Raw genomic sequence first — 12,337 nt, 5'->3', positions numbered from 1 at the left:
AGACTGGGTTTCTTAGCAAGAGGCAGTAAACAATAGTAGTAGAGACAATAGGAGAGGGAGGTAACTACAACATCAGAAACTATACAAGATCTCCTTGCCATGGGTCAAACAGGTCAAGAAGTCCAACAAAGAATTGGGGACAACCCTCGTCTGGAAGCCTTATTCAAGGTATCTCTCTCTTGGCATATACAACTTCTAAGTAAACACGAGGCAAAGAGCAGAAAGTTGTGTTGTGTTGCATTGAGACACAAGGCCTCGTTAAATAGGGCCTAAATAGGTACAAATGAAGAGGCACATCCCTAACGAAAGGGTGTGACTCTTGAATGAATAGTTATGTCCTTTGGACATAGAGATGTGTCCTTTGATAAATAGACGTGTCCCTTTGAATAGACATGTCCTTTGGTGATGACCCATGTGACAGGGTGTGACCCTTTGAATAGACGTGCCCCTTTGAATAGACATGTTCTTTGGTGATGACCCATGTGATAGGATGTGACCCTTCACTGGTGTCCTTTCAATGATTGAAGGCTAATCAAGAGGAGTTAGAGAGATGAAGTCACAATCGTGACCAAGGTTGTTAGAGGCGTCAGAGGCATTTGGTACGAGGGGGGTATGGTACGCACCTCGAAAGACTCGTATTTTTTAGAGACGTTAGAGGCGTGTTAGAGGCATCTGTTATATATATATATACATACATATATATATATGTATATATATATATAGTGATAGATAGATGTATAGTGAAAGTTGAGAGAGAGAGAGAGAGAGAGAGAGACTAGTGTGTATGTATGAGCCTTGAGGGAGGGAGAGAGAGGGTGTGTATGAGAGAGGGAGAGAGAGTGTGCGTGTGAAAGAAAGAAAGCTATATTAAACATCTGCAAAAGGCCAAAATGACCTATGAGACCAAAATAGTCCATCCTCATCATCTGGATACATCATCAAGATTCAAGAGTACAAAGTAAAATGAAATGAACCGGTAGAGTTTAGAGATAGCTCCAAAAGTGGGTATAAAAAACATCATCATCCTAGTGTGTTTGAAGTTTGAACTTTGAACTTTGGGTCTTGAGAAAGGCTTAAGGGAGGGAGGGAGAGAATGAGGCAGAGAGAGTGTGTGTGAGAGGGGCTGCCTTGGGCCTTTAATGCCCCCGTCTAACAACTCAAACCAGCAAATAATAATAATAATAATAATAATAATACTTTTGTCGACGCCTCCATCACGCAGTCGTACGCCTCGAGCTGTTAGAGGCGCGCCTCGTAACAACTATGATCGTGACATTCCCTCCCACTTAGAATAAGACTCCGGCTAAATAAGAGACTTCTGATGTTACTGAAGATCTTTGTAATTAGGCCATTTATGCTTGTCGTGAAACTCACACTGAGAAATATTGAAAAAGTTTCCTCGATTGTCTTGTTGTCGTGCTTTAAATGCTGAATCCCAAGTCGTAGCATCATTCTTTAATGTCTTCTTCTTTGTCTGCTTCCAAATATTGGGCTTGAAATGGACTTTGTCTTCTTTGTCTGCTTCCAAATATTGGGCTTGAAGTGGACTTGGCTATGTTGCGATGTAGAAGAATCTGAAGGTTCAACCATGAATTCTCTCAATGATACATGAATAGTATCTACTGAAGTGTTCGTCTTGAAAGTAGTGAAGTACTCATCCAATTTGTTAGAAGAATGTGTGAAATTCTCTATAATGTTGAAAACATTATCCTCTTGCTTGATGTCAACTGTATCATCCCATGTGGGTAAGGTTGAAACAAGCTTTACATCCGCTTTGGTAGTCTCTATGTCTTCAAAGAGTTCCATCATTGGTGATTCATCATGTTGAGATAAAGAATCCAAGGCCTTTTCAATATCATCTAGCTGTTCTTATGAAGTGATGATGGAAGAATCTTCGATGTTGTCATCAAGTCACTTAATAAAGTTTTCCATAGATATGTCAAGGTTATGAGAGTCAACTTTACTTCCACAAATCTGTTCCATGTCAATATATGAACTCTCTGTGGGGATATATCAGAGCCTATATGTGTGTGAACCGCCCCTTTAATGGTTGTAAGTGTGCTTTAGAGTGACCCACCTCTTATGGTGGATGAGCTCGCATATAATAAGGGTCAAAGGGTTTGACATATTGAAAGGACTATACATGCAAAGGCCTTGTACTTCATTTAAACATATCAATCAATCAATCAAAACTCTAGTGAGCCGTGCAATCTATGCTCTCTCTAGCATAGTAGGCCAGTGCAAAATCGTGTCTTTTACTGTTCACAAGAAGACGAAGCTATTGCAGGACGAGAATTGCGAGGCTCCTCCATGATTAGATGCACATAGTGAAAGAACTGCTGACGCTAAGAATGATAAGAAGGTAATCCTTCCTATCGACAAGGTTACTGCGAATGTTAGCGAGGGGAGTTGGGTCGGAATTGAAAGTTGCTTGATGAGGATTGTTCATAACCTTCACAAGCCATACGTGAACCATTGCCATAATGACCTTGAGAGGCCAATGTTTGAGAATTCAGATTCAGATCTCAAACACACTCGGCATAATGATGTCACGTGCATCCCGCACTTGGATGCCACGTAGACATATCTGTACACAAGGTGCAGGACCTGGGATGGTAAACCGGTCCCATGTGAGCCCAGTCTGGGAAGAGTCAGCCAAGGTTCCATCCTAGTCGTCCGAGATCAAGTGTGCATTGTCCTGCACATGAGTCCAAGGTCAGGTGTGCATTGTCCTGCACATGAAACAATGCCAGTCCGCGCTGTGAGTCTCCCTCTGGAATGATGTCAGTGACTTTGTGTATCTGGTATGATACCGGATGCCAGAACACGGTGTAGACAGTTAGGGTTTGCATTTAGGAAAAGGGGCCAGCCCATAGGGCTACCCCAAGAACTCTTGTGGGCATGCGAAAAGCATAAGACAATCCCCATAAGGGCCAGGAAGGCCTTGGCTGTACCCACCAGCCATCCAGAATAACCTTCACAAGCCATACGTGAACCATTGCCATAATGACCTTGAGAGGCCAATGTTTGAGAATTCAGATTCAGATCTCAAACACACTCGGCATAATGATGTCACGTGCATCCCGCACTTGGATGCCACGTAGACATATCTATACAGAAGGTGCAGGACCTGGGATGGTAAACCGGTCCCATGTGAGCCCAGTCCGGGAAGAGTCAGCCAAGGTTCCATCCTAGTCGTCCGAGGTCAAGTGTGCATTGTCCTGCACATGAGTCCAAGGTCAGGTGTGCGTTGTCCTGCACATGAAACAATGCTAGTCCGCGCTGTGAGTCTCCCTCTGGAATGATGTCAATGACTTTGTGTATCTGGTATGATACCGGATGCCAGAACACTGTGTAGACAATTAGGGTTTGCATTTAGGAAAAGAGGCCAGCCCATAGGGCTACCCCAAGAACTCTTGTGGGCATGCGGAAAGCATAAGACAATCCCCATAAGAGCCAGGAAGGCCCTGGCTGTACCCACCAGCCATCCAGAACAGATCCTTTTGCACCGTTTACAGCATGGCTCAAGCCGAAGGCAAAGACAGTTCCTCACGAAGTTTCAAGACTGAGGGACTCACGAAGCGGTATGGCTTGACAAAGAGTTTTTCGATGACTATCCGGCGTTATTGACGGATTATTTGGAGGCTGTGCAGCTTCCGTCAAGTTAACCAGAAGGGGATGTCACGTGCATCCCGCACTTGGATGCCACGTAGACATATCTGTACAGAAAGTGCAGGACCTGGGATGGTAAACTGGTCCCATGTGAGCTCAGTCCAAGACGAGTCAACCAGGGTTCCATCCTGGTCGTCCGAGGTCAGGTGTGCATAGTCCTGCACATGAAACAGTGCCAGTCTGCACTGTGAGTCTCCCTCTGGAATGATGTCAGTGACTCTATGTATCTGGTATGATACCGGTAGCCAGAACACTGTGTAGACAATTAGGGTTTGCATTTAGGAAAAGGAGCTACCCCAGGAACTCTTGTGGGCATGGGGAAAGCATAAGACAATCCCCATAAGGGCCAAGAAGGCCTTGGTTGTACCCACCAGCCATGGGTAGCTCAAGGGAGGGCTACAGACAGCCCTAGGGGCTTGGCATGGGTAGCTGACTGGTTATCAGGCTGCCCAGCCTCCAGTACAGCAGGCGCACAGTGCCCAACCCCTTTTTCCATGAGCCTAAATGCCTAGCAGCCATTTGATCTTGCGCATAAGTGCCCAACCTAGTGTGGAGTATTGCGTAGCATTTATTACACTTTTTAATGTATTTATTCAGTCGTGGAGCAGATTTGAGACAGCCAACTGCTGTTAAACCAGCCGACTGGCTGTCTAGAGGGGTATAAATACCCATGCCTCAGTTCAGTTCATTCATCTCATCGTTTGCCAAGTGCTGAAGTTGAAGCAAGGGCCAGGACAGCCTAGATCAAGCTAACGCAGAAGAGGTGAAGGATTGAAAGTCAAGGGCAGAGATTTATCTCAGCCAAGAAGGTTCAGTCAGTCTTTTATTTTCAGTATTTCACATCATTCTAATAAAAGCAAATACACCATTCATGGTGGGGGCCCTACAGAGGGTATTCGGGACCCAATACTGTGTCCTCTTCTCCCTCTCTCTCTCTCTCTCTCTCTATTTTTCTGCACATCTATATTCAATTTTGTGCGTTAATTTCATCGCGACAAGTGTGCTGATTTCTGAGCATTGAAGTTACTGGTCTTCCCAAAAGCTTCCGCATGTATGAATGGCGGTAGCAAGGTCGACAGGGTTGTACTTTTGCACGTCAATATGAAGTGTGGGGTTTAAACCTTCGATGAAGGCATAAAGCTCGTCCCCGCCGCTGGGGACAAAGAATCAAACTCCAATATTAGATTAGGAAACTGCGAGATGTAAGAAGCCACAAAACCAGTTTGGTCCAAGTGGCATAAACTAGTTCGGACTTGAAAATCTGCATTCGCAAGAATGAACTAGTTCCAAGTGGCATAAAGTAGTTCGGGCTTTAAAATCCGCATTCACAGGAATGAATTGCTTACAAATGACCCGCTCAAATTTTTCCCACATCGTAACCGTTTTTCCAACATGCTGTCACCAGCCTGGACATTTGCCAATATGAAAGAGGTCTAGTGGACTCCAGGACGTCTAAATATTTGGAAAGTACAAGCTTTGGGAATGGGGGATTATCCTAGAATACAAAGAATCACACTCCTAAAATCTAGGAGGGTTACTATTTTTGGCCTAACTCCGATGGAAATTCCGTTCACGTCATTAGACATTTCCCAATATGAAAGGAGTCTGGTGGACTCCAGGACATCTAAATATTTGGAAAGTAAAAGCTTTGGGAATGGGAGATTATCCTAGAATACAAAGAATCACACTCCTAAAATCTAGGAGGGTTACTATTTTTGGCCTAATTCTAATGGAAATTCCATGGGAGACATGCCAAAGCACATTTGGCAAAAGGTCTACTAGTTGGCATATTTTTAAAAGTAAAGATTACGGGAGAAACCATCTCTTAGATTGGGACATGTGTCAAGAAAGTGTCAAAGTGGATCAAAGTGACCTCACACTTGTCACTTCAGCTATTGTGTGGCTCACCACTTGTCATTATAGCCTCCTCTTGCCATTTAGCTCATGGGAGGCCCAAATCTATAAATTGGAGCCCTCTCTCTTCACTAAGAGGCTCTCTTCCTGTAGACTAGCCTCTACTATGTTGGTTGCTCGCATTCTTGTCTAGGGGAGAGTTCCGACGCTCCTTCACTCCCCTCAACGGAAGGTTTCTCTATTCCTACAACCTCTTGATGGTTGCACCATCCCTGTACCGGCTGATTTATGTACTATACTGGCTGAACAAAGGTTATACCGGCTGATTTAAGGGTTGCACCTGCTGTTCCAACCATTGTACCTGTTGTTCCAACCCTTGTACTTGCTGTACCAACCACTGTACCAGTTGCACCAGCCCTTGTACCTACTATACCAACCACTATACTTGCTTACCAGCCATTGTACTTGTACCAGCCCAGGTTATTGTTGTACCGGTTGAACGGAGAACCAACTCTATTGCATCAAGACCCGTGGTTTTTGAGGAAGAATCAGTACCCACATGGAGGTATCTGGATTATATTGTTGGCTTGGCATTTCTACAGCCCGTGTACCGGCTGAATTTTATGGTTGCCTCATGTTGGGCTATGTTATGGCATTTGTATATGGATATTCCGGCATCTGTACATGATATTATTCTCCTTGGTTACTAAAATACTCAAAGAGGGGAGGGGGAGGAGAGGGGTCGGCCCATTCTGGCCTCTATGCGGTGTCAGCTTTGCACATCTCTTTTATAGTTTAGTGGATTAAGTGGCATATGTTTAAGGTTGTGGCCAATTCTAGTGTTTAATTACATTAATGGTCAAGTGTTTCGTGAAACCCCTGGGCCCTCTGGAAGTTACACATACTATCACCGTTGCCACCAGAGTAAGGCAACTTGGGGGGTTTAATTTCCAATTTCTTTGTTTTACTAGCTTGCAAAAGATGATAGAGTCCGAAGATCGTCACCTTCCACCTCAGGCGGAATGTTGTCTTCATTGTCTAGTACTGTTGTTGCAATGTTAACTGCTGGTACAAAACTGGTATGAGAATGTTGATCCATCTGTAACTGTTGGATCTGAGAAGCCAATGTGGCCATAGACTCTTGAAGTTGCTATTGGAATTGTTGCTGCATCTATTGCAAAGCTTGTTGCCAATCCACTAGAGCTCGATTGCCAGGCTGCTGGTGGATTTGTTCCTCCATAGTAGTAGGTTGAGATGAAGACTCTGCAAGTTGAGGCTCCAAGGGTTGTGGGTGCTGACTCCATTGCGCTGTAGTGAGAACCGCCAATAAGGAGGGGGAGCAGATACATTATATGAATTGGAGAAGGTAGGTCACAAGCTAACGAGGCTGCTAGAGACCATCCTGTATAGGTAGGAAGTTCAGCAAGAACCGAGAGCACAAGACTGACTGTTACCAATGAAGAGGGAGCAAAGAGGGTTTTTATTTTTTTAACCATAGATCCCGATTTGCACACCTAAAGTGTGTGGTACTCGTATGATGATAAAATGTGGTTTTCTTGAAAATCAAAGTGCCACATTGTTTTAGTTGTTATCATGTATGTATGTATGTATGTATGTATGTATATATATAGATAGATGAATCGAGGAACATGCCTAAATTCACCTTTTAGGAACGTGCATCTTATATACTCATGGTAGTCAACCCACAAGACTATATAACTATCAACTCCATTATGCATAGTATGGACTAGATACTACGACATCCCCACTAACGTCATCAGTGCCTAATAGTGGGTGTAGAACTCTGTATCAAGATATGCTCTCACACACGCACTCCACACACACTCCACACACACACACCCACACACACACACATACGAGCATGTATTCACACAAAGGCCTTCGTACTGAGTTTCTGTCAAACCTCCGGAGATGCAGGGCAAACTCAGCCATAATGAAACCTAGCACTAAGGGAAGTAGCAAATAGAAAGAATTAGTACAGCAAATAAGTAGTTGATAGGACAAATGCACCACTAAAGATAGAAAGAATAAGCACAATATCAACCGGCCGCAACTCGGACGAGAAATTCACAATGTGTATATATACATATATACATACATATATATATATATATACATACATATATATATATATATACATATATATATATATATATACATATATATATATATATATACATATATATATATATATATATATACATATATATATATATATATATACATATATATACATATATATATATACATATATATACATATATATATATATATATATATATATATATATATATATATATGTTTTTTGTGTTTTTTTTAATGATGAAAACAGTAAGGTATATGGTTGATTGCACCTAACATGTGTGTGTTTGAAGAAGCCTAGCTGAAAGCAAGTACTCCAAGAGTCAAGCGCTATGCAGAAGCTGCCTTCAAATAATGAAGATCTGTAACGCTGAAAGGTTGGAACAACGCCATGAACACGTGCAGGCTAGGAACCATGGGCAAAAGGGGAAGAACTTGCCGCCAAAGAAGCCATGAACTCTGTCGAGAAGGAGAATCACCGGGCTAGAACAAGTATGCACACGGCAACATGAGCAGGCACCGAAAATTACACAAAGGAGAGGGGGGTTTCATCGAATCACAACATATATCTAGAGGGGGGAGAGGAGGGGCAGCCGTTTGTTGTGCAGGTCCTCTTTTTTTCCCCTCTTTTTTTGTGTTTGTTTTCTTTTATTTTTTTGGCTATTCGTTGGCCATTTGTTGCTAGGCAGGCGACGATTGGTCCTAGGTTGCTCTTTTTTTTCCCGTCTTTTTTGTTTGCTCTACACTGGCCACATTTACATACATGAGGCACTCTCTTGCTCTTCCATACAACCCTTGCTAAGGTTGATTTTAGGGTTAGGGCTGGCTGATTTTTAAGATTAGGGTTTTTTGATTTTTTAGGGTTAGATTTTGGCTGTGGGCATCCTACAGGTTGGAATTTGTTTGCTCTGATACCACTCTTAAGCTTTTAGCTTAATTAAACATGATTAAAAGATCTTAATGCTAAAATACTTGAGTAAACACGAGGCAAAGAGTGGAAAGTTGTGTTGTGTTGCATTGAGACACAAGCCTTGGACATAGAGATGTGTCCTTTGATCAATAGATTTGAATAGACATGTCCTTTGGTGAAGACCCATGTGACAAGCTGTAACCCTTCACTGGTGTCCTTTCAATGATGATCGAAGGCTAATCAAGAGTAGTTAGAGGGATAAAGTCACAATCATGATACTTTAGGTCCCGACTACTCCCCCTTCCACCCAGCTTGCACAGTCGCATAGCCATGGCTCTGAAAGGCCCACAAAGGCAGTCGCTCTTCCAAAGAGGAAAGCTGGCAATAGCTCTTCTATCCATAACATTCTACCTAGATGCTTCATACCAATGGGCTGGCTATGGTACCAATGTAACAACCCCACTGTGTGATAGTAATGTGGTTAGCATCAAAAAGGGAAAAATAGAGAAACAAGCATCTAGCTCACCACCCAACCATATAGCCCCTTAGGATTACCCCCCGAGCTGGAGCCTAGAGGTGTCAAGAGACATGGCTCCACGTAAATAAACCCTAGCATTCCATACCACTAGGACACACCCCTCGGGTGTTATCGTCCCTGCTAGGCCATGAGCCCAAGACTAGAGAAGCTGTCCCCTAGAACTAAGCCAATACCTCACTTATATAGGCACCAATAACTTGGTGCCTAAAATAGCCCAAGCCTCTAAAAAACACTAGACCTCCGCAAATAGGTGCCTAATCCGAGCCCCCAGGTTAACCTAATCCAAGGTTAGGCCTGCCAACCCCTCCAAAGCTCGGAATGTAACAAATACAGCCCAGTTGTCCCAGCTGTAGATAGATGAGCTCTTGTGTAGGTCCTTAGTTTCAGATTCAAACACTTTTCCTTGTTTCATACACTTCTGCCCAAGCATTTCCCATCACAGGAAGACCTTTCAGCAATTGTTCTCATCCATCTTATCACCTGATCAAGCAGAACTGCTTCTTCATAAGTACTTACGCATGTTCGCTGAAGTGTATACAAGAAGATCTGCTCATGCCCTCCAAGCCAATACACAAAGAATTTGTCTTTTTACTAGCTCAAGTACCTCCTTGAATTTGCAACACCCTCAACGTTAGCAATCAGTGAAGACATGACCAGAGATATTTCATTGTACTCCAGAATCGTCTCTTTCTTTTGTCCAGCTTGTGCATCCATGCTTATTCTGGCTTATAGGGCATAACTTCTCCCTCCTCTGCCTCACAAACATAATCCAGTCATTATCTTTATAACATTTTCTTGTTCATCGGCTAATCCTTACTAGCTATACTTGAGCATCATCAGGTTTTAAAAAGTTTTACCCATGATGTACATAACCAAGTGCCCTTGCTTTACCTGCCTGCTGATGGCTTCCAAACTTTCCATAGCTCCAGCCTTGCTTGCTTCCACTTCTTCCTTGTCCTTCAAAGCAGCTGCTTTAGCAGCTTTCACATCAGAGAAAGACTTTTCCAATTCCTTCTTCCTTTCAAAGAACATGCTGTATAAAACAACGCATGCAACAATCAATCTAACAAAGCTCTTTTCTCGGAAAAAAAAAAAATTCTCGGAAAAATCTAACAAAGCTCTTCTTCGTTAAAGGGAAATGACCTGGGTCAAAAAGTGCTGATCTCTAGATAAGGAAGCACTCACCTCTCATGACTTTGCATAGCAGACTCTAGTTTAATTGACATCTCCAGAAACATTATTTTTGTGTCAAGGAAAGGTTGTAGAACCCTATGTCCCTGTACTTCAGAAAGCCGCCCATGTGGACGCCCTTGGGAATGGGATGAAAAAGGTGTGTCTGTAGCAGAACACTGGGAGACCTGTGCATGTTGCGAATCTAGCGCCTGTTCTTGAGTTGGGGGGAGAATGGCCCCTCTCTGCCTGGGTCTGTAGGGCTGTTCTTGAGTAGATGTAATGGCACCTCTTTGCCCGGGTCGTTCTTGCACACCGCCTCTATGCCAGGATCTAGAAAACCCCTGTACCTTTACAGGAGTATGCAAAAGCCCTCTCTGCCGAGGTGCCAGAGGCTGTTCTTCGATGGAAGGCATCAACAAACCTCTCTCCCGTTGTTCAGCATTCTGTTCTTCCATGGAAGACATCAAAGAACCTCTCTGCCGGGGTGCTAGACCTCTCCGCCATGGTGCCGGAGTCTGTTCTTCCATGAAAGGAATGAAAGAACCACTCTGCCATTGTGCCGGAGTCTGTTCATCAACAGAAGGCATCAAAGAGCCTCTCTGCCGCAATGGTACAGTCTGTTCTTCCATGGAGGGCATTAAAGAATCTCTCGACGGAGTCTGTTCTTCCAAGAAAGCCATCAAAGAACCCTGCTGCCGCCATGCAGGGGGCTGCTGTTCCATGGAGGGCATCAAAGACCCGCGTTGCTGGAATGCCGAAGGCTGTTCATCTGGCTGGGGGGTTAACGGCGGTAAAGCACCCCTTTGCCGGGGTCTAGAAGGTTGTTTTGGTATGAAAGGGCGTCCAGCACTCCTTCGTGGAGGTCTTCGAGTGGAGCCATGGCTGATCACAAGGTTTTGGGGGGAAAGCTCGGATGTCTCCAACCTGGCAGGATCGTTTGCTTCCATTTCAAAACTGACAAGATAGGGCGGTCAGGGTTTCACTTCTTTAAGCTTTTCTGCTGTACACGAGGCAGGCATCTCTGCGTGTTGAAATGATGCGGGCCTCCCTGCAACAAAGCAATTCATGGCTGCAACAAACCCTAAAACCATTCCATGATGCAGGAAACCCTGGTGCTATGTGTGCATTTGAAAGTCCTCCAAGCTTCTAGGGGCGAACTAACTCTTGCGAGCAGCCATGGCCCATACGACATTTTAACACCTAAAGTTCGGAGTCCTTTTTTTTTTTTTGTTAAACGGTATTGAGATTTTTTTATTTCTTCGAGGTGTTGAGAGAGATTTTTTATTTCAGCAAATGTTATTTGTGGAGAGGGTGTTGAAAGAATTGTCAATTTTTAGGCTGGCTCCACCCAGTGTGGTGGTGGGCACAGATTGAACCCATGACTTCTGCATTGAGATTTCTGTGCATTTTTCAAAGGCCATCTGCGCATGTTTCTCTTGAAAAGAAAAAACTTTTTAAGCTCGCCTCTCACATTGATCCTTCTCACCATGGGTTGAAGAGGAAGTAGCAATTTTACATAAGAAAAACCAAACCTGTATAGCTTTCTTCTCCTTTGAAGTTGTAGCACAGTGGATATCTCTAAACAAAAAGATTCATGAAGGAAAAGCTAAGTTTTTGGTTCCAGCCAAATAGCACCGAAAAATCGACACTCTTTATCAATCTTAATCTCTATATCATGTCTTCAAAATGGTCTCGTAATTGAGAAGATTGGTGCCATTAATGTGGGAATGGAGGGAAAGAAAGAGATGAGCAAAAAAATAGAGGTAAGCTACACAAATTAAAGGCCATACAGATTCAAATTTCTCCTCTACAAAGGAGGAAAGCGCAAAAAATTTGGGAAATCCCTCATAATCCTACAAAAAATAACAAGATGTAGAGAACTTAAAAATATAATAACTAAACAAGAACATAAAAATTACTCGAAGTTAAAAAATGACTTGTAAACTAAATAAAAATTAGAAAAATTGCACAATCACACTCTTTTAGGCCCAAATCTAGGCATGGATTAAAAAAACCTGAAGTCTACATGTAGATATATGAAATTTCTTAATTGAAATGTAAAAAGAGCTCAAATCCATCAGATGGAA

The 12,337-nt window shown here is 43.2% G+C and overlaps 1 protein-coding gene across 4 annotated transcripts in view; it reads right to left on the bottom strand.

Annotated features, from left to right (window-relative positions):
- The window catches only part of LOC147631237 (uncharacterized), a 59,498-nt gene extending 48,032 nt beyond the window's left edge, over window positions 1-11,466 (bottom strand). For all 4 annotated transcript variants that reach the window (XM_086809572.1, XM_086809570.1, XM_086809569.1 and 1 more), the window contains exons 1-2: window positions 10,263-11,466; window positions 9,969-10,110 (exon numbers count right to left, since the gene is read on the bottom strand). In XM_086809572.1, the coding sequence (XP_086665698.1) occupies window positions 9,969-10,110; window positions 10,263-11,197 (1,077 nt within the window). In that variant the 5' untranslated portion in view covers window positions 11,198-11,466. The remainder of the gene's footprint in view (window positions 1-9,968; window positions 10,111-10,262) is intronic.
- Between the last annotated feature and the right edge of the window lie 871 nt (window positions 11,467-12,337).

The sequence above is a fragment of the Cibotium barometz genome, chromosome 15 (assembly GCF_041138505.1).
Source record: "Cibotium barometz isolate CiBa-2024 chromosome 15, ASM4113850v1, whole genome shotgun sequence".
Classification (NCBI taxonomy): Eukaryota; Viridiplantae; Streptophyta; class Polypodiopsida; order Cyatheales; family Cibotiaceae; genus Cibotium; species Cibotium barometz.
The sequence above is the reverse complement of the archived record's forward strand: the minus strand, read 5'-3'. Positions and strand labels throughout refer to the sequence as shown.